Source organism: Seriola lalandi, unplaced genomic scaffold (genome assembly GCF_002814215.2).
Source record: "Seriola lalandi dorsalis isolate HSWRI2012SDOR001 ecotype SW California unplaced genomic scaffold, Sedor1 jcf7180002052042, whole genome shotgun sequence".
In the NCBI taxonomy this organism is placed as follows: Eukaryota; Metazoa; Chordata; class Actinopteri; order Carangiformes; family Carangidae; genus Seriola; species Seriola lalandi.
In genome coordinates, this window is record NW_019522595.1 from 340538 (window position 1) to 359687 (window position 19150).

General features: G+C 41.7%; 1 protein-coding gene across 4 annotated transcripts; it reads left to right on the forward strand.

Annotated features, from left to right (window-relative positions):
* The first annotated feature begins 8189 nt into the window (after positions 1 to 8189).
* Positions 8190 to 18281, forward strand: dlk1 (delta like non-canonical Notch ligand 1). 4 transcript variants are annotated; one of them, XM_023399540.2, is made up of 7 exons: positions 8190 to 8351; positions 8488 to 8502; positions 8842 to 8921; positions 9127 to 9190; positions 9685 to 9815; positions 10617 to 10758; positions 15717 to 18281. In XM_023399540.2, the coding sequence occupies exons 3-7, from the start codon at positions 8870 to 8872 to the stop codon at positions 16504 to 16506; spliced, it is 1179 nt and encodes a 392-aa protein (XP_023255308.1). In that variant the 5' UTR covers positions 8190 to 8351; positions 8488 to 8502; positions 8842 to 8869; the 3' UTR covers positions 16507 to 18281. The 4 variants fall into 4 exon arrangements, with proteins under 4 accessions (XP_023255308.1, XP_023255310.1, XP_023255306.1 ...); XM_023399542.2 differs by having other exon boundaries at positions 8190 to 8720; XM_023399538.2 differs by having other exon boundaries at positions 8190 to 8502.
* Positions 18282 to 19150: the final 869 nt, after the last annotated feature.

Genomic DNA, 19150 nt, shown 5'->3' on the forward strand with positions numbered 1-19150 from the left:
ACTGTCTGAATTGGGCATCATCTCATTCATAAGTATGTTGTGGAGCTGGTGGAGTGGGCTCATAAAACACAAAATACATCCTAAACGCTACAGGCGAATGTGTGCGCATCTCTGAAGAATGTTTTTCATACAGAGCCCGAGTTTATCTTGCCTTGCGTTGGCCTCTTTTCAGCGGTGACTGTGCCTGTGTGAATAATTCATAGCGAGGGACTGTAGTGAATGAGAGTGAGCAGAGAGGCAATATCAACCCGGCCTTAACCTTGAGCTGGCTGCCACAGGTTTCTGTTGAAAGGTGACATTCAATTAGAGGAGCCGAGGAATATCTTATCCCCCCCCCGCGCGACGTCTCCTCCGCTGCGGCTCAGCGGAGCACAGGTGGCTGTTGTGAGAGAGGTTTATAGTGGAAGCAATTAATCAATAATAAATAATGAGCAATTATTCTATAAATAATGTTTTCAGCCACTGTAAAACAATGTGCCAGTACACTGTCAGGATTCCCAGTAAAACCACAGAGCCTGCCCAGTTCTGCCTGGGAAGGCAGAAGACACTGAGGTAACAGAGGAGTGACAGGCATTGATAAGCAGCACTTGTGAAACCCCGCTGGGATATTAAGGCCCATTTGTACAGAGAGCCACTAAAATACTTTACTGATTACTGATTGCACCTTAAGGCAACGACAGTTAAGCCTCAAATAGCTGACTGAAGAAACATTACAGAGCGGCTGTGCGAAAGTGCGTAGAAGTGTGCAGGTTCCTGGGATGTTTGTGCTTGTTTTTATAAGAGCACAGCTATTCCTCTCTTTATTTCGGCCATAATTTGATCCACCAATAAAAGAGTTTATGGGCGATTTTCCTCTTCCTGTCAGGTCTCCTCTTTGTCTTAGCCCGGCTGTCAAAAAGTACAAAAAAAAAATGTAACATATAATTCAGTTTGACAATTTCAGCTGTTACTGATCAGCCACTCTATGACCAAACAACTAGTGATCTTCTTCCCTCCTGATTGCCTACGTTTATCGCCCACTTCTTCCACAGCTGCATGTGACTCTATGGCTGCTTTTACCTCAGCGTCAGGAAATAGGATGCTGCTTAAAAATATTCATTTCATCATAATGACTGTCAGTTGCTGGGCCTTGGACGGGATCAGGTGACGGAGAGGAGGGCGGGATGCACCATTATGTTTCTTTCTTGAAGGAGAAGTAAAAGCTGCAGTCCATTGTAGCAGTTTTAAATATAGCTTCTAATAGAACTGCCCGAGGATGCACTAAACAGCATTATAGATTTTGTCAGACTGAACAATAATTGCTTTTATATTCTGTGTGAGTGAGGGTGTCAAGAGTATTTGAGATGAGTCATGCAGGAAAACAGGTGAACAGGTTGGATGAGTGATTGGTGCCTTAAGTATCACTGAGGGCTTCCTGTTATTGTTGTGTTAGCCCCCCCCTCTGTCTGCCTGCTTTCCTCCCACTCTGCTGTGTCTTTTAATACTCTTCATATGTGTTGCACAATAGGATTCAGGATGATAATGGATAGAAGTTGGAGACAAAGAGTGGGGGAGAACAAACCAGGCACTCTAACAACACCATTAATCTCCATTATATTCTGAGGCAAACACACACACACACACACACACACATACAACAGTGGCAGCGGAGCAACTCCGGGGCACATAAACATGCTTCACATTAATAAAATAAAACTGAAGGAGTGCTAGCTGTATAGACAGAGGTAGAGTTTATGGTATTGTTGCATTAGGAGGCACAAAAAACTTTGAACACATTCACTGACCTCGATCAATCAGCCAGACATTCATCACAGAATGAAGCGCCAGTAGTTGTTTGAGGGAAACCAGTGTATAGCAGAGGCGGATTCAAGTCAGCAAGTGTTGTGTGGCCAATTTTACCGATTCTGTCTGTCAGTACTGGTATTTGTTTTCTTAAATACCAGGACTCAACAGAGCCTGTGCAATTTTGCTCTAAGCCTCGCGTTTGGATAGGTCTGAAAAAAAAAAAAAAAAAAAAAAAAAGTCCATGGAAACCAGTTGAAGAGACAAACGCTTTAACATTCATGCACCTTTTTGTGGACACTCGCTCACAGACCTCACACAGAAATGCAGGCAGACAGAAATGTACACATACACAAACACACACAAACATACACTTGCCTGGAAAGCTTTGCAGGAAGGGAAGTACGTCCTTCAGTAAAGATGTCATGTTATGAAGACTTTCTTAAGTCAGGGAGGATTTCAAACAGATGGATCCATTAACAGCAGAGCCGAATGTGATGGAAAATGTAAAAACTGATTCTCTGCGAACCAGCGTGTTCAGGGAATCAGTTTCTTAACTTAGAGCCAGTGAGGCGTTAAATAACTGCTAACAGGACATCAATTGTGCTGTGACTAATACTCACTACATTAAGTTTTTACTTAGAACCCATACAGAGCGGCGGAGCGGCGGTTTTCTGCCTTATTTGATTTTGGTATGAACTCACCCTCTGATAACCCTCTGTGTCTCTGTCACTTTGGGATGTCGCACCGTTTCTATTCTTGCAGGGTGAAAAGGTGATCTTTTTGTTATGTCTTGGTGATGCAAGCCCATAGCAAGGTGCAACACACCCAAAAAGACAGCATCATCCCGCCTGTTACCATGGTAACAAGACAGGAATAACTGGCATCAGGTGAGGATGGCATCAGGTGAAGTCATTCCTCTACATTTGCCATTTTTGCCCCTCGCTCACTCTCTCTTCTCTCCTCTGTCTCTTCCTGCGATGGCTCCCTCTCTCTCGTAACCTATCAGTCTTATCCAAAACCCCCCCCGACGACCTTAGTGCTTTCCTGACAATGAGAGGCTACAGTTGCTATGGAGATAACGACACTATCTCCATTAATTAAATTAAGTCAACATCTCTACACACTGCCTCACCATCTGAGCAGATGGCCAAATTCCACAAATATCATCGTTTAGGTTCTGCCTCCTGCCGCGTCTGTGGGCAGCAGCTACGTGACGTATAAGAACATAAAGGCCGGGCACTGATTTGTTGCAGGGATCAATATTGTGATGTGATTGGACGACTTTAACTGTGTCGATGGTGCATGTTTAAGTAGCTATTTTAGATTAAATATACAAAAAAAAAAAATTAGACCATGCAGTGTTGAAAGTTCTTTCCCCTCATAAAATACAATTATGCTAATATTAGAGATCAAGGTTCTGGCTGAGGTTGCCTGAGGTTAAATTCTCATTGCCAAGTATAACAGTGTTGTCTGCAACTCCGACATTAGACACATCATGTCGATATGTTTACTCTCAACAGAATATATTAAGTGACACACCACCAATCAATGGAGCACTCTTATTTACTAAGGATGCTCAACAGCCCGTGAACCGTCTGCTTGTATTTGAAGTGTGAGCGTGCTTTTTGGGTATAAATGTGTGGAGTTTAAGGGGAAGTGTTGCGGCAGAAAATCAAAGATAGTTTGGTTTCCAGAGTTTGGAGCTGGAGAAGCAGCTTGTTCCGAGGAAGGCTTATAAAGAAGGACATAAAAAACACTTCCTTTTTTTAGAAAGACTAATCACACTGTTTTCGGCACAGAATAAAGTTCTGAGTTGATGTAACACCAGTGCAAGACAGTGGCATGAGCCAGGTTCAATATGTCCTGCAGGAATAGAAGAGGGATGTACAACCTGAAGTAGACTCAGGTAAAAAGAAGCAACTCTCACCATTAACAAGGCAGTCTGTATGACCTGCTGACAAGAGAGAAGGTAAGGGAAATGACATCTGATATGAAATTCATCATCCTCTATGACCGCTGAGATCCATATATAACAATTAAATAGCTCATTACCTTCAATGGGTTGATGGGCCTCCTAATTTTCCAATACCATCAACACCATCAGTTTGCCATCATTTTACTTTTTAATTGCTGGTACACGCAAGAACTGGAAATGAGGCCAGCGCTGACGCTAATACTTTGCCCTCCAAGGTTTCTCTCACCTTTTTCTTATTCGAGGATATTCTGGAGCAGATTTTACACAAGCATGAAAGCCGGCTCTGAAGGTGCTTGAAGTTCTGCCAGCACCCCGGAGGCCGAGGCAAGAGCAGTTAGCCCTTAGGATAGTGCCAGGGAAATGCATGGTATTCAGCCAGTCAGCGGGAAACAGATCGTCTCTACTCCACCTTCCATATAATTGGTATATTTGAAAGAGAGAAATGTGCTCTCCCAGATTTCTGCAGGGGTACTCAGGCTAAAAAGAGAAAGTATTTTTTCTCTCCTCAGCATGCTGAGAATAAAGAGACTGATGTATTGTCCAAGAGCACATGGACTGTGGTGTGTATGCTGTCATTGGTATTTGGTGCTAAAAGCACCTTTCCTCCAGAGCTGAGGGTGTTTTGTACTCATGAGTGATGTACCAGAACTACCTAAGGGCCTCATTGAAGGAGATACAATGACTCCTGCACCCTGTCTGGCAATCATAGGTATCCCAGCTGTTGAAGTTAATGTAATGGGGCTCAGAGTGCAGAAAGGAAAGAAATGAGGAGCCAAATCGCTGAGAAAGTGACAGCGCCATTTTATCTTTCACCTTTCACCTAGCCGTGCAATTAAATAAGCCACTCATCCCCGAATTCAGCGGCAGGTTTCTCCTTTGTGACTAATTACGGCATGTACTTGGAAGTCGAAAAGCCAGAAAATAGAATTAGCCGACACACGCATATCTCTCTCTATGCCTGTCTCCCACACAGATGGGAGGAGCGAGAGCTGGCGTAAATGATGCCGCCCTGGACCAAACTGACGATCAACTGTGGAAGATTTCAGTGTGTGATTCTGAGTCCTTTGAACTGACGAGGTGTTACATGGCCCTCTGTGATTCAGCAGCACGGTAGTTTCAGGTCCTTCGTACTATTTATGTCTAGCTCTTCTGCACGAGGTGGTCTCCATTGTAGTAGTACGATACAGGTAGATGTTTACTAATGCTTTAGATTACTCCAAATGGCAGTTTAATTATTTAGTACGTATGAGGTATCAATGAAAGTACTTACTGGGCACCAGGATATACCAGGACAAATATAAAAGATGAGGAGGCAACATCTGTGCTGAAGAGAGACTTGGAAATAAATCACACTTTAAGTACTTTTTTAAATGAGTACTTACTAAATTGATTAAATGACTAATCATTGGCTGTAAATTGCAGGGTAATTAACATTGGCAATACATGAAAACAGGGTAACAGTCCTAATATTGCAATGAAATTAGTTATGGGCAACTATTCAAACAATTTATAGACATAAAAAAAAAAGAGATGTGACAGATGTACTGTTGTATATCATGCCTGTATAAGTGAACCCCATCGCGCTCCTCCTGGCATGATCTCCTGTCTAATGATTCATCCTGTCTAATGAGCCGTCCTGTCTAATGATCAGCCCGAAAGCCGCCGGACAGGGAGGAACTGGGCAGCCGCATCACGCGTTGTTATCCTGCTAATTGTGTTTAGAATTCAATACTCAAGACTCATTTCCTGCAAGCCACTGTGTGCCATCTGAGAGTTTGAATGAAATGATCTGTATCTAAACCCACAGCATGGCTGGCACATATCGACAGAATAGGGATTTCTTTAATCAGAGATCGTGCTGATAGACTTTTTCCACATTTTGAATCTGCACACTGAGAATTCAGGTGAAATAATTTCCAGCCTCTAGAGGACTTACAATGAAATAATCTACACTGGTAATATGCAGATCTAATGGTGCCTCTGTGGCATAGCATTTTTCCTCACGTATGCGGAGAGAGGGAACTTGCTCAGTGTGGAACTAATCTTCATGGTGATTAGAAATAAGACTCCTGTATTATTGAGATTGGGTGAAATGCATATTCCCTGCGGATGCATAATTACTTGAAATGAGGTCAGACTGCAGCAAGATTTAACCTTTACCTGTCACATAAACACACACAGACACAGACCAGAGCTGCAACTTGTTATTATTTGCATTATTGATCAATCCACTGATTATTTTCTTGATTAATTCACTGAGTGTTTGCTGGATAAAATGTCAGAAAATAGTGAAAAACTCCCATGTTCAGATAACAGTTCAAAACCCAAACATACTAAGGTTACTGTCATAGTGGTGTGGCTCTAGGTACAGCACTGTTGATTGGTCAGTTCACCTCTTTGGTCCAGATTGAAATAATGCAATACTATTGGATGGATTGCTACGAACACAGAGGCTGAATCCTAATGACTTTGTTGCTCCCTTGACGCTCCCTTCAGCTTCACTCACTTCACCGATGATTAATTTATGACTCACGAAGAGCTGATTAATCCTTTCCTAACCCTAACCATTACAGTCACATGCAGACCAAAATATACAATATGTTACAATATACAGTTAAAACCTGGAGCTGGACTGGAGCAGATAAAAGATCAGATACGAGGTGAGATGAGTGCTGGGGGGAAAAAAAAAAAAAATCGATGGATGACTCCTTCACTTTAATCTTCAAGCACATACAAACCTGAGACATTTCATTAAAAAGGGCTGACTGATGTGGATCTGAGAGAATCACATCACTGCTGTAATGCTACGCCCGGACAACGAGCTCCGTCTCTGGAGGTTTGAAAATAAACACACGCGCAAAAACTGAACCAGTGGATATGAGACAGGAGACCTGTCAAAAGATTATATCACAGGGACTTATCCATTTCTACTCCACTCACATCTGCCTGGGCCTGTCTGTTTATAGCATGTGTCCTCGTTTCAGACTGATTCTGTCTGAGATGGGAGCTTCTTTGTACCGCCTTTACCCCGACTCAGCTGAAAAAAAACCCATTGATTTAATGCATATTTGTATTTATACATGAATCCCTTGTGCTCTCGCTGTCTAGACCGCGAACCCACACGTCTACTCAAGATGATATATTTGTAAAAAAAAAAAAATTCTGTAAGTAGAGCCACAAAGCTCACAATGTCTGGAATTATAAGTGTTTCTCAGTGCTGTCATTTACCGTAGGAAACATATTCACCCTGGTTTTCGCTCACTAAAACCGCAGAGCCTGGCTGAGACACAGGCTGCATCTTACAATTGAACACTGAGGAGGATTAGTGAGACTGAGGAGCAGATTTCCCCTGATGGTTGCTTGGGCACCATTTTCAGGATCTTTATTGCAGATCTAATAATGTCTGAGAGAAGTGAAACTCATAATTAGACTCTTAGACTAAGCCATATGCTTCGTGGGAAGGAAAATACCATCCCCTGCCCTTGGGAAGGATAAAGGGAGATTGTGGACAGCGATAAGTGGACTAAGAATAGAATAGGGAAATATTATGTATGACAGGTAGGCAGTGTGTAAGGGAAGTCATTCAATATTTTAAAATTGGAGGAGGGACAGAGTTTGAATTCCTCTGTGAAGTCTAGCTTGTCAATTAATATTCTTTAAGTATTTTATGAGAGTGGTGAGGGTGATGGTCAGCAGAGATTAATAAGTACATTTCCACAAGTAACTGTACTTCACATTTTCACCTACTGTACACTTCTCCTTCACAACATTTCACAGGCAAAAATTTGACTTTTATATTCATCTGAAATCAATAGTTTATAGTTTACAGAAAATATGATCATCTCACTGGATGAGATGAAGTGCTACAGATTAAACTACCCGGCAGCCCACCTATAACAACGACCACAGTAAAATGCTCTTGTTTTTTTCATCAGTATTTATAGTAACAGTAATTACATAATAATGTAATGCTGAACGGACCAATTCCGATGAATTCTGAGCACTTTTACTTTTAGTGCATTTAGCTCATAATGTGTCTGTACTAAAATAAGATTTTGAGTGCAAGATTTTCACTTGCAATCAGGTATTTGTCCATTGCTGTACTGTTAAATAAAGGATCTGAATACACTGACAGAGACTAAGACTAGCACATGTTAATCGGGTTGTGCTTAAATAAAGAATTAAGAGTAAAAATACTATAAGCAGAAACAAGCTCTTGGAAGTGTTAATAGCCTACAGAGACCGTCCTACTTCCCTGGAAGACTTTTCCAATTGCACTGAGTAATGCATTTGTAAAATACAGGCACCTAATGTAGGCTATGGTACAACTACAGCACTTCTCTCCTGGGGGTCAGACACACATTCTCCCTCTTTAGGTGGGAGGAGCGTGTTACGCTGGGACGCCGCACGATCCAGCAGTCCCGTCAAAACCTGCAGGTCCACCAGCAGCAGCCGGACCACTAGAACACCTGTAGTGTCACTTTCAGCCGCACAGTCGCTTGGATTTAAGAAAAAAAAAGAAAGAAGGTCAAATCAAAATCCATCAAATATGACCAAAGCCACCTGGAAACAGAGCGCCGGTGCGACATAGGTAAGGCGATTTTCCGCATGCCACGAGATAATTTAAGTTGATGAGGTTTTTGATTAGACAAATGTGTTGTTTTTGGAATTAAGTTCCTTTTCTCTTTTCCTCTATGTCCGTGCGTAATGGAAACCTTTGGGAGCAGACGCATAAGGTTCAGGTGCGCCTGTAAGATTCAATTGCCCAAGAAAAAAAAAAGCACTATATATTTCAGTAATATTTTAGGCTTACAGTGTGTGAGTGTGTGTGTGTGTGTGTGTGTGTGATTTTCACTCTGAGGACCTGATCGTTATAAATCTCCTACGATCATTATATCCCAGAACTCTAAGCAAAATTTGCCATATCTGTGGAGCATCGCTCTCAGTTCTCCTTTTAAAGGTTGTAATGTTTCCGAAAAATGAACTTTTGAGTTGTGTTATCTCTGTTAAGATGAAAAAACGTCGCTTCCTCGCAACCACAGAGCTATTTTCTGCGACTTAACTCGCTTTATGTTTTGCAGGACAAAGAGGGTCAAGCTCGAAATTAGGATGCATCTCACAGCGGTGGTCTCTATTCTGGTCGTGACAGGCATCGCCAAAGGTAATCTGGGATTTTGATCAGTCCACTGAGACAAAGAGATTTGAGTCAGCTGAAAAGCAAACTCTTTTTCTTCTTATCTGAGCCGATTTGCTCTCTGCGTGGAAAGAAAGTATCGTGGATGAATATTTCATTGCTCTGAATGTTTTATGTGTCTTTTTGATTTTTGATGCAAACACGCTGCTGTCCCTTTCTTTCTATCTCAAAGGTTGGGAATGCAACGCAGGGTGCAACAAAGAAAATGGGTTTTGTGAGAAGCCAGGGAAGTGCAGGTACTAAGCACCACCACCTCTGATTCCTGTGTGGATGATAGACCACATCCTGTGGGCTTTAGCAAGCTTATTTTCAAAAATTGCTGGAGCTGTAAATTTTTCTCCCTCAGAGAAATGCAATCACAATCCAGCCAGCTGGATCCTTCTGTTTTTTCTAGATTTGTTAGGCGCTTGTATTGTGTTAAGTGCCAAATCAGCCTTTTGTTTGAACAGTAAAGAGCAATGTTATCCTAACAGATAGCTCAAAAAGCTTTTGGTGACAAACCCTGCCCAGTGTGAAGGGATTTTCTGGCGAAGGCTGTTGTATGTACTCCTGAGCCAAAATGCTGGAGAATTTAACCAATTACTGTATAATCAAAGATAACGTCAACCTGTCATTTCACTTACACATAGAGAGTAAATCCTGCAGACATTGTGTGGACTGGCGCCTGGCTGCAAAGCTCTGTGGGTGGTGTATAAATAGGTCTGGATTGTTGCCTTTTCCCCTCATTCAGGTGCAAACCAGGGTGGCAGGGAGACAACTGTGACCAGTGTCTGCCCTTCCCCGGCTGCCTGCACGGCACATGCGAGAAGGCATGGCAGTGTATCTGCGAGGATGGCTGGGTGGGCAGCCTGTGTGACCAAGGTGAGTTTCATAAAGCTCCCCAGACACTCACTATCTCTATCTGCCTCCTAACACTTTCTGACACACCAGAGGTGAGGGTGAGTCACGGAGCCTCAGGGACATGAAGGTTGCCACCAAACGAAGCCGGAGTCTAGAGAATATAGTTAACTCTATTTTTATACAGGTAAAGTTAGAAAAGTTCTGAGTAAGGTAAAGAAAATAATGATGGAGAAATCTAGGTCTGAGATGAAAACTGAAGCCACGAAATGAATGCAAAAATTTTCATCATAAACCGCCGCCTTCTGTTTTGTGCCATCAAGCAAGGCACATATGATAAACTTAAGAAAACCTGAAAAAAGTATTGTGTTGTGGTTGTGAAAATCCAAACGTTAAATCTTCCTAAAAGTCACATTTCCATTTCAGTGGATGCAACTATTTAAATTAAGCACTTATGTAATAATTCCTCCAATATCTTCAATGAACATTATCGCATGAAAATTACTTGTGCCCCCTCAAGCTAAGGAAGAAAGAAAGAGAGAAGATTAAAAGAAGAAAGATTTTTTTTGGCTCCTGGCTCAGTTTGACCTCCTTATCAGCTCTCACAGTACATCTCTTATTGTGTTGGAGCATATGAGCTGCTCACCCTGTGTAACATGGTTAGTTATGTTCTCAGTTTTGCTCTTGGTGACAAGATGCTGCGGTGGGGAGTGTGAGTGAGCAAGTGGAAACAAAGGAGAGAGGGAAAACCAGGCAGAGAGACACAGAAACAGAGCGAGAGAGAGCTAAAAACAGCATGCTATGCTTTTTTTTTTTACACAACAGACACTCGGCTGTGCTCATCCAGGCCCTGTGCTGGTAATGCCACCTGCATAGAGACAGGAGAGGGGGGATACCTGTGCATCTGTCCCCGCGGATACGCTGGAGAAAACTGCCACTTGAAGAGAGGAGCTTGCTTCACAAATGGGTACCAGCATCTTTAATTGGCCTTTCTATTTCAAGCAAAGGAAAACTCCAGTGTTTTACAGCCTCGTCTTCATTTGTTTATCATTAGGAGCAATAATCAATACATGCAATGCGATGTGGTGCAATGTCTGTGAGCTTTCTCTGTGTCGCCAAGGCAGCCAATCGAAGTGTATATCACTGGTAATAGGCAGTTAGAAGAGAGAATATCAGATGTTCTTTTTGCCGCCCTTAATGAGAAAAAAATGAGTATGAGTTGTATACGCATTCGTAAGACAAACAGAAACGGTTGCTTTCATATAGTCACCCCCACCCCCACCACCCCCGCAAACACGAGCATGCTAAAAAAGTTGGAATTGGCAAGTTTCCAAGTCTGTGAAGAAAAACCCCACTTGAAGGGAACTCCAGCTCATTATTCCGAGTCAGAAAGTCAACTTCTATTTTCTGAGCATTGACGTGCAATAAAGGGAAAAGAAGAACATGGTGCATATAGTGAACAGCGGCAACAAAAGAAATGTACATGCGAGTGGGTAGATCAGGTCCAAGCAACTGATGCAACTTGGAACCAATGGTGCACAGAATTAAAGCTGCAGTTACTGATTTTCAATGGCCGCTTAGGAGCGGCAGAAACATATTGTGGGAACATTGACATATCATCACCTTTTAAGTTGATAGGGCCAACATGTTAGCAAACGGTTGCTTATTTATACATCAGCAACATGGAGCAACATTAGCATTCATTTGGAGTCGTGTTTTGTTTCACCTTGCAAATGTAAAGCCAGTATTCTCTCTCTTAAGCCCATCCAACTCCGGAGGGAAATTTCTGGCTCTCTAGCTGCTCAGTGCTCCACTGTGTTCACCAGCTAGTCATTACATGTGTCGGTCTGCTGCTTGGAGCTGAAGCAGCAGGGACGTCACCAATACCGTTGAAATTCCACAATTCTTACTACTAAAAAAACAGACACTGCTGCACTCAGCTAACACAAACACACACACAGGCACACACATCCATATAGTCAGTGTGCAGGCAGTAGTTTAAATTGACTAACAAGGTGAAAGAACAATGGTGTAAAAATATTCATTAAAAAAGACTGAACAGTATAATGACGGCCACCTACTAATGTTGTGAACCTTTTGTGAACGTTGTGTGTGGAGCGTTACTACAGCAGGTGCCACAATTCACAAACAGTAACATTGACATTTCAGGACATGAACATTTTGAAGCCATGTTGTTCATTTTAAGTTAACAATGTCTGTCTTTGAGCTGCTTAGATAAGTTTAAGGTGTTTCATTTGGAATTCTCTGTGGCACCGTTTGCAGACTGGCTTCTGGTCATCTATAACTTATAACTGCAAAATATCTCCATACAACTGTCTTGCCGTGTTTTCCATAAGTCATGGTGGACCTGCGGCTGCACACGCATTTGCTGTTGCCATTCCACGTGTTGTTGTTATTGTTTACGGTGCCTGTCTTCTTCTGTTCAAGTTTGATGTCAGACTAGGACACTTGTGATGTTATTATACTGCCCTCATCAGTCCCGGAAGTATTACATCTCTAGTACCTACGGCATCTACAATACCTTTGGTAACTACGATACAATAGAAAATAAAGTACTGTCACATTTTCAGGATTTTGGCATCGACTTGGGTAGTGTAAGGTGGGTTTTCAGAAAGCAGCTTCCTGCTGTGGCTGAAAACAATACAAAGAGAGCGGTTAGAGTGAATCAAAGCAGTAAAGTTGTGATGTTGTAAAGAGAACAGCAGCCCTTTAGCCCTGGCATCGTATCGATACCTTAATTTAAAGTGGTTAATACAAGTCGATGTTTTACCGTTATGAAAAAGAAAAGGAAAATTCCTGTCCATTTACACGAATCGATAAACTAAATTTTGTGACTGTTTCATGAACTGCCATGAGACACCTTTACACAGTAGCCGGCAGTGTGTACCTGGGCAGCATCATAAGATGCCTCCTAGTTCAGAGACTGCATCCTTTGAAGTCAACATTTCAGGACGGAATACATCATAATCTCTCAGCAAGGTCGTCATTTTTCAACAGCTCCTCTCTACAGTATGTGACCAGACACTCAGCCATCTTTTTCCTGTATTTTGGAGCACACACCTGATGTGTACGTTGCATAACCCATATCTCACATCACTGGGAAATACTATTTAACAGGAATTTGCCTTCAGGTCGTTCATCAGTCACTGACAAATATGTTGCATGAACTGAACCAATTATTGTAAAAGAAATAACTACTAATACTAATAAGTATAAACAACACTGTTAATTTGGATATGTTATAGCAGAGCATCAGAAGTGAAAGCACATAATGTTTAATCATACAACTTCAGTTCTACCAGATTTGCTGTTGGCATTTACCACTATCGGAGTCACTGGACGACAAATTTGTGGAAATGTTTTGACTTTATGAGTTGAAGAGAAACACCTGAACGTGCCAGCAGCTTTGTCCTCATTTTAAGAGGTGAGGCGCAAGTTCAGTCAGGCCTTCAGAACCTCTGAAAAGGATCCACCTTCATGGGTCGCGTCCTCTACCTCGCTAGAATTGGCACACAGCTGAAGTGTGACAGAGCCTCTGAATAGAGCTATTGCAATGGATGCTCGGCTTTGGAAGCACCACTCAAAAAATTTAATTTCAAAACAAAAGCCCGCATCTGGAATTTTTGCTTTTAGATAATATTCAAGATTGACCTCATATTCATAACAAAAACAGCTGCTCATTCCTTTGAGCTCTAAAAATCTCTTGTCTGTCTTCCCACTGCTGGATGACAGACAGGACTGATGTGTGTAGGAATCCTCCTCCTGCCCATCAGATGCACATGAAAGAGTCTCTGGAGACGCAGCGAGCTGACACAGCCCCCTCCAGACTCTGAACCCCACCATGTTTATTCTGTCAGGCAGCCTTGTTATTGACTAGGACGACACACCTAAAATTCAATAGCCCACAGCTCACTGTCAGTGAACTGACAGCTCTCCTCCCTCATAAAAGAAAAATAATGATTTGAGTCTTATTATAATTTTCACAATGAGACGACTGGAGCCTCACTTGTATGTCAGGGGAATTCATCTCTATTAAAAAGGGCTGCATGAGGTTTCATTAATCAGCTCTTCTACGAGGCACTGGAGATGTCTACAAAGTATGCCAGAGCTATTATTCTTTTGACTCGCTGAGACAGAAAGCTAAGAACTTGTGTAATTACATGAGCTACTATAAGAGATATTGATTGTTTTTACCCCAGCTTTTTATCGGTGCACTCACTTGGTGAGGCACAGCTGCATTGATCACATGCTGCACGTGTGGGTGTAGGAAGATTATTGCAGAGGCAAAGTGAAGACTCCTTTCATATCTTATGACTGGCACAGGTTTTTAATTTGCAGAAAATGAGCTGCACTGTTTTTCATTAGTGGTGGGTGATACGACTAAATTCAATACCAGAATATTAATACAAATTTTTCTGGAGCTGAAACAATTAGTAGATTAATTGATTGCTGCCAAGTATTTTGATAATCGATGAGGCAAACGTGACAATCATTCTGTGGTGTCAGCTGCTCAGTTGTGCTGCTTCTCTATGTCTCATGATACAGTAAACTGAATATCTTTAGGTGATGGGCTGCTGTTTCTTTTTAAAAAACAAGCTATAAGAGAGTCTTACATTATTCCAATATCAATACATATCACAGTATGACAAATCTACTTAAAATACAATGCATCTTATTTATATTCATATTCTTGACATATTTGACACAAAAACCCCAATGTCTGATTTAGTTAGTTTTCAAAGTTTGCTTGAAATCATTAATTTCATAAACTGAATTTTATTACAGGATCTTATCATCTCATTAGGATTTTTCATGATACAATAAATAAATTATTGCCCTGTTTATCACATTTTCTAAGATGAAGTAGGAAGAAGAGTAAGAAGTTTCTTTAATGGATTATTTCTTACCACTTTGTTACCAAGATTTAAAACCTGTCTCAGTCTGCTGTCGCTTTAATGATCCTGGATTACTATTAGAGCCTATTATAGAGACTGGACTATGTACTTTTACCCATGAAGCTCCACAAACAAAAAAAAAAAAAAAAACAGCATTACTTACACCGAACATTTGTATTGGGAGGTTGTTTTAATAAATCCCATATAAGCTAATTTTAAGGCCGTTTTTCGCTAGGTTTTGGAGAACTGTGGTACCACAGATTAATTTTGCAGTATCTCACAGTACTACTTTCCTGAGCTTTAATGTAGTCCTGACAAATTAAGTGCTTTTTAGTGCCATGGCTTCCCCTGAGAGCTGATATCTAAAAACAAACCTAAATAATTCAAATTAACTTTGGGTGCAATTACAGCCTGATGTACCATAACTAAAAAAACTCTGCATATTTTCTTAGCTAGATTCCAGATCCAAAAAGATTAGCCTCAGTTTTTCCTAAATGAAGGTAAAGTTTATTATCACAGAGCCATGTTGCAGTATTCTGCTGCTCAGCCATTTATTGCTGTCCTCCAATCCTGTGGGTTCTTAACTGGTTTATTTAGCTTTAGGGTAATTTCCTCGACTTATTAAGGACACTTAATCCTTAAAAAAACGCTTTTTCTAATAAAAATTAAAAATCCTAAAAATCAGAGGCACATGGTTTTCTCTGGACAGTGGCGGTATTCTCTGTTAGTTAATCTTAATGTGATGTTATGAGTGAAGCATCATCTGTGTAAGCAGGCAGATCCTAGTGATCACGGCCCAATTACATTCTCCTAGGGGACCCCACACAACAGTTATGGATTTAGAAAGCATCCCCTTACTTTTTGAAATCTACCTGAAAAATAGGATTATGTGCCCATGTGATGGCTGCTTTCTAACCACAGGTTGAAATATTCTGTAGTAAACTGTTTACACGATAGCAGGTCCTGTTCTCTCTGCTGTATTGTCACACTGTGCTGCTCTGTCCTCCAGCTCTCCTTGTCAGAATGGAGGCACATGTACGGACGCCGATGGCTCAGCAGCCTACTCTTCCTGTTTATGTCCCCCCGGATTTTCTGGAGACTTCTGTGAGATCAGCATTGACAGCTGCCAGCCTAACCCCTGCCTCAACGGTGGCAACTGTACAAACCACGGCCTGGCCTTCACGTGTGCCTGTCCGCACGGCTTCACTGGTTTCACTTGTAATGACACCACAAGCTTCTCGCCCTGCGCAGGCCGGCCCTGCGCCAACGGAAGCACGTGTGTTGGTCAGCCTGATGGAACCTTTCGGTGCGTTTGCCAGAAATGGTTTACAGGTCCCACATGTTCCCTGCAGCACAGACCAAAGGCCAGATCCAAGCCGGTCGGTGCCAGACCTGTGGACCACCGAGTGTTCGCGCTGACCCCGCAGCATTACTCCCTCCCTGCTCACGCCTTCCACAAGCTCCTCAGACCGCCTGAGAGAGACCTGCTAAAGATCACCCTGAAGGAGACCGTCCACTCCCCTGGCGTCCTCGTCACCCAGGGTCAGCTCATCTGCTTCGGCATACTGGCCCTGCTCACCTGCCTGGTCATCCTGGGCACTACAGGCATTGTGTTTTTTGGCCGCTGTGAGACTTGGCTGGCTAATGCCAAGTACAGCCAGCTTGTTCGGCAGCAAAGGGAACACCTGCTGAGAGAAGCTGGCACCACTAACCAGGAAGAGCCTGAGCACTCGGTAAACATCATCCTGCCTGAGAAGATTAGACTCACCAGCTTTGGGAGACACTACACCTCCATCTGATTAAATTGCCTCTCCCTCTTCCTCGCTCCTTCTGGAAGGAGTTTAATATGAATGTCTAAAAATAGCAACGAAGGAAATACTATGACTGTTGTACAGTTGCGTTTATATAAAGTGAGAGATTCTGGACTACCTTGGGATATATTTGAATGTACAGTTTACTGGATGAAGTGGGCAAACAATGACACTGGATTGTAAAAACTACTCATTAGAAATGTATAAAATGATAAAATAATGTTCTACCAAATAGCACATTGATGGCTGGTAAACAAGATGTCATGGTGTGGTATTTCTTTAAAAACAAAACAAAGCAAAAACATCAGGATGGTTTTATGATTCGAGTTGATTTGGAGCACAGTAATGCTGTTAATATTAGAAAAAGGGGGATGATTTTGAAATAGGCAGCAAACAGGACTGCACTTCTTTCAGTGTTTGTAATTAAACTTAGGTAATGGTAGCAATGATTTTTAACTTGTTAACAAACTGCACTCAGATTTTAGAACCATCACTAGAGCAGCAACAAAAAAAAAGCAATTGGCAACTATTTTGATTATCAATTTATCCTTTTAGTCATTTATCAAGTAAAACTGCCAGACATTAAATGGAACCAGTCTCTCCCGTGTGAGGATTTAAAGATTTGCTTTGCTATATATGATAGTAAACTGAAGGTCTTGATTTTTCAAAATAAAGCTAATATAGTGATATTGATGAAATAAGAGGGATAGTGATAAAATAATTGATGGATCGTGAATTAAAATAATCATGAAGTTGCAGCCTTGACATCTCCATACAACATACTGTGAATTTGCCATTTCACAATTACTGCAAAAATACATATAGTGAGTTTGTCCAGTATGTGCAGTTAAAAAGTGTAATGAGATATCACTACTTTCCACCACAGTTGTACTTTCAAATCCTGCAGGTCATCACTCTACAGAATAGGCTCATTTTCTTGTAGAAGGTATTAGTCTATGTAGCTGGAAGTCATTTCATTTCCCAAATAGCATTCACTTTTCTCTCTCTGTAGATGTATCACTTTAGATGTTGGTTTTAAAAGGTATATACATAGATGTACACTCTCTTACAAAGACATGGGTTATTTCACAGCTCCTCCAGAAATGCCGCTTTCTGTCTTTATTTGAATCTATTCTAATCCATGCCACGGATATATTCACACCGTCGCCTCTTAATTGGTCTAAAACTCATTTGCAGTTTCTCCGAGATTTTGTGAGGTTTTCCAAACATTGCTTCTCACTTCTAGAGTAGGAATTTCACAGGTAATGCACCACGCATCTGTGAGCCCTGAAATCAATACTTTAATATCTGTTAAGTGTTATTGGTTTGTCTCATCATGCATGAGATGGTCACATACTCCTGATGGAGGGAGAAGCAATTATGGAAAACAAGAAAAAACAAGAAAAAAAAAAACCATGTTTGTCACCCAGCAAAGATATACTGTGGTTAAACGTGGAACACATTGCATATTGTAAAATATTCAAATTCATTCATTGCTGATGTGAGGGTTTCTGAAGCATTCAGCATATGAGGAGATGCTGTTAGTGTAGAGGGCTTTGTTTACCATAATTCTCTGATAGGGATGGTATCCTGTGTGTATAAGTCCAAAAATGATTCAAAAATAATGATTTATAAGTAGCATTTCTACAGGGGATGAGTGGCTGTGACCGCGCAGCAGGTATTTGTTCCAGTCTGGGATTATTTGCTGTTGTACTTTGACTTTTATTGTCTATTCATTGTTTTAATAAAATACATAAAAAGTGTCCACTTGACAAGAAGGCTTGCAGAGATACATATCTGTACACCCAAAGGTGACTTTAGTCTTGTATTTCATTTACTGTCGTCATCAGTCGTATCCAGTTCAGGAACGCAAGAACCACCAGATTTATATTGAGGCTATCTCCTTCCGCTGCTGCTGTTGTCTCGACACAACAGCAAGCAGGTTAAGACAAGATCAGATGCTTGGCAAGTCCAACACATCCGCCGTTTCACAGTGTGAAATCCACCCGATGCACATGCTGTATGCACCACCCCCACCACCGACTTGTCCTGAAATCAGTGGAACATCTGCTCTCCTGCTTTGTGCTATTTAATAACCCCCAACCCCCACCCCTCCTTCCAGGGCCAACTCACTGATAATCACCTGGATGATAACAGTGACTCTATCAGCACTCCTCCACTGTTCCGAAAGGTGAGACAGTGTCAGATAACAGTCTCTGTCTCCACCTTGTGGTGCTGGTTATCTACATCACCAGGACTTCAGCTGCAGTACTCTGCATCAAGCGAGATCACTATGTAGAAATACAGTAAAGTCGGGGGGCTACATGTTTCCCTGAGAGCCAACCTGCAGTTTCATCCTGTCCGATACAATAAAAGTCTGGTGTTGCCCGCTTGTTATGAATCAAAAATTCACAAGGGGAATATAAAATGATCCCCATTGGCTCTTTTATCTTTAGTATCCGAGCAGATGAAGCATCCCAGCTTGAAAAACCCCAAGCATGCATGGTGTATGAAGAGCATGAAGCTCACACTGGTTTCCTGTGTGTATGTGAATCTCAAATCCTGACACTCTGCAGTAAGTTTACCAACATCACATGAAAGATGAGGATTCAAGGGCTCTGTTCACTTCCAC

Bases quoted from the DNA above. Each gene is read 5' to 3' on its own strand.
- dlk1 (XM_023399538.2), top strand. From the start codon at position 8,468: ATGGAAACCTTTGGGAGCAGACGCATAAGGTTCAG. The intron at 8,503-8,841 runs GTGCGCCTGTAA...TATGTTTTGCAG, and splicing joins AGCAGACGCATAAGGTTCAG to GACAAAGAGGGTCAAGCTCG. The intron at 10,759-15,716 runs GTACCAGCATCT...TCTGTCCTCCAG, and splicing joins GGAGCTTGCTTCACAAATGG to CTCTCCTTGTCAGAATGGAG.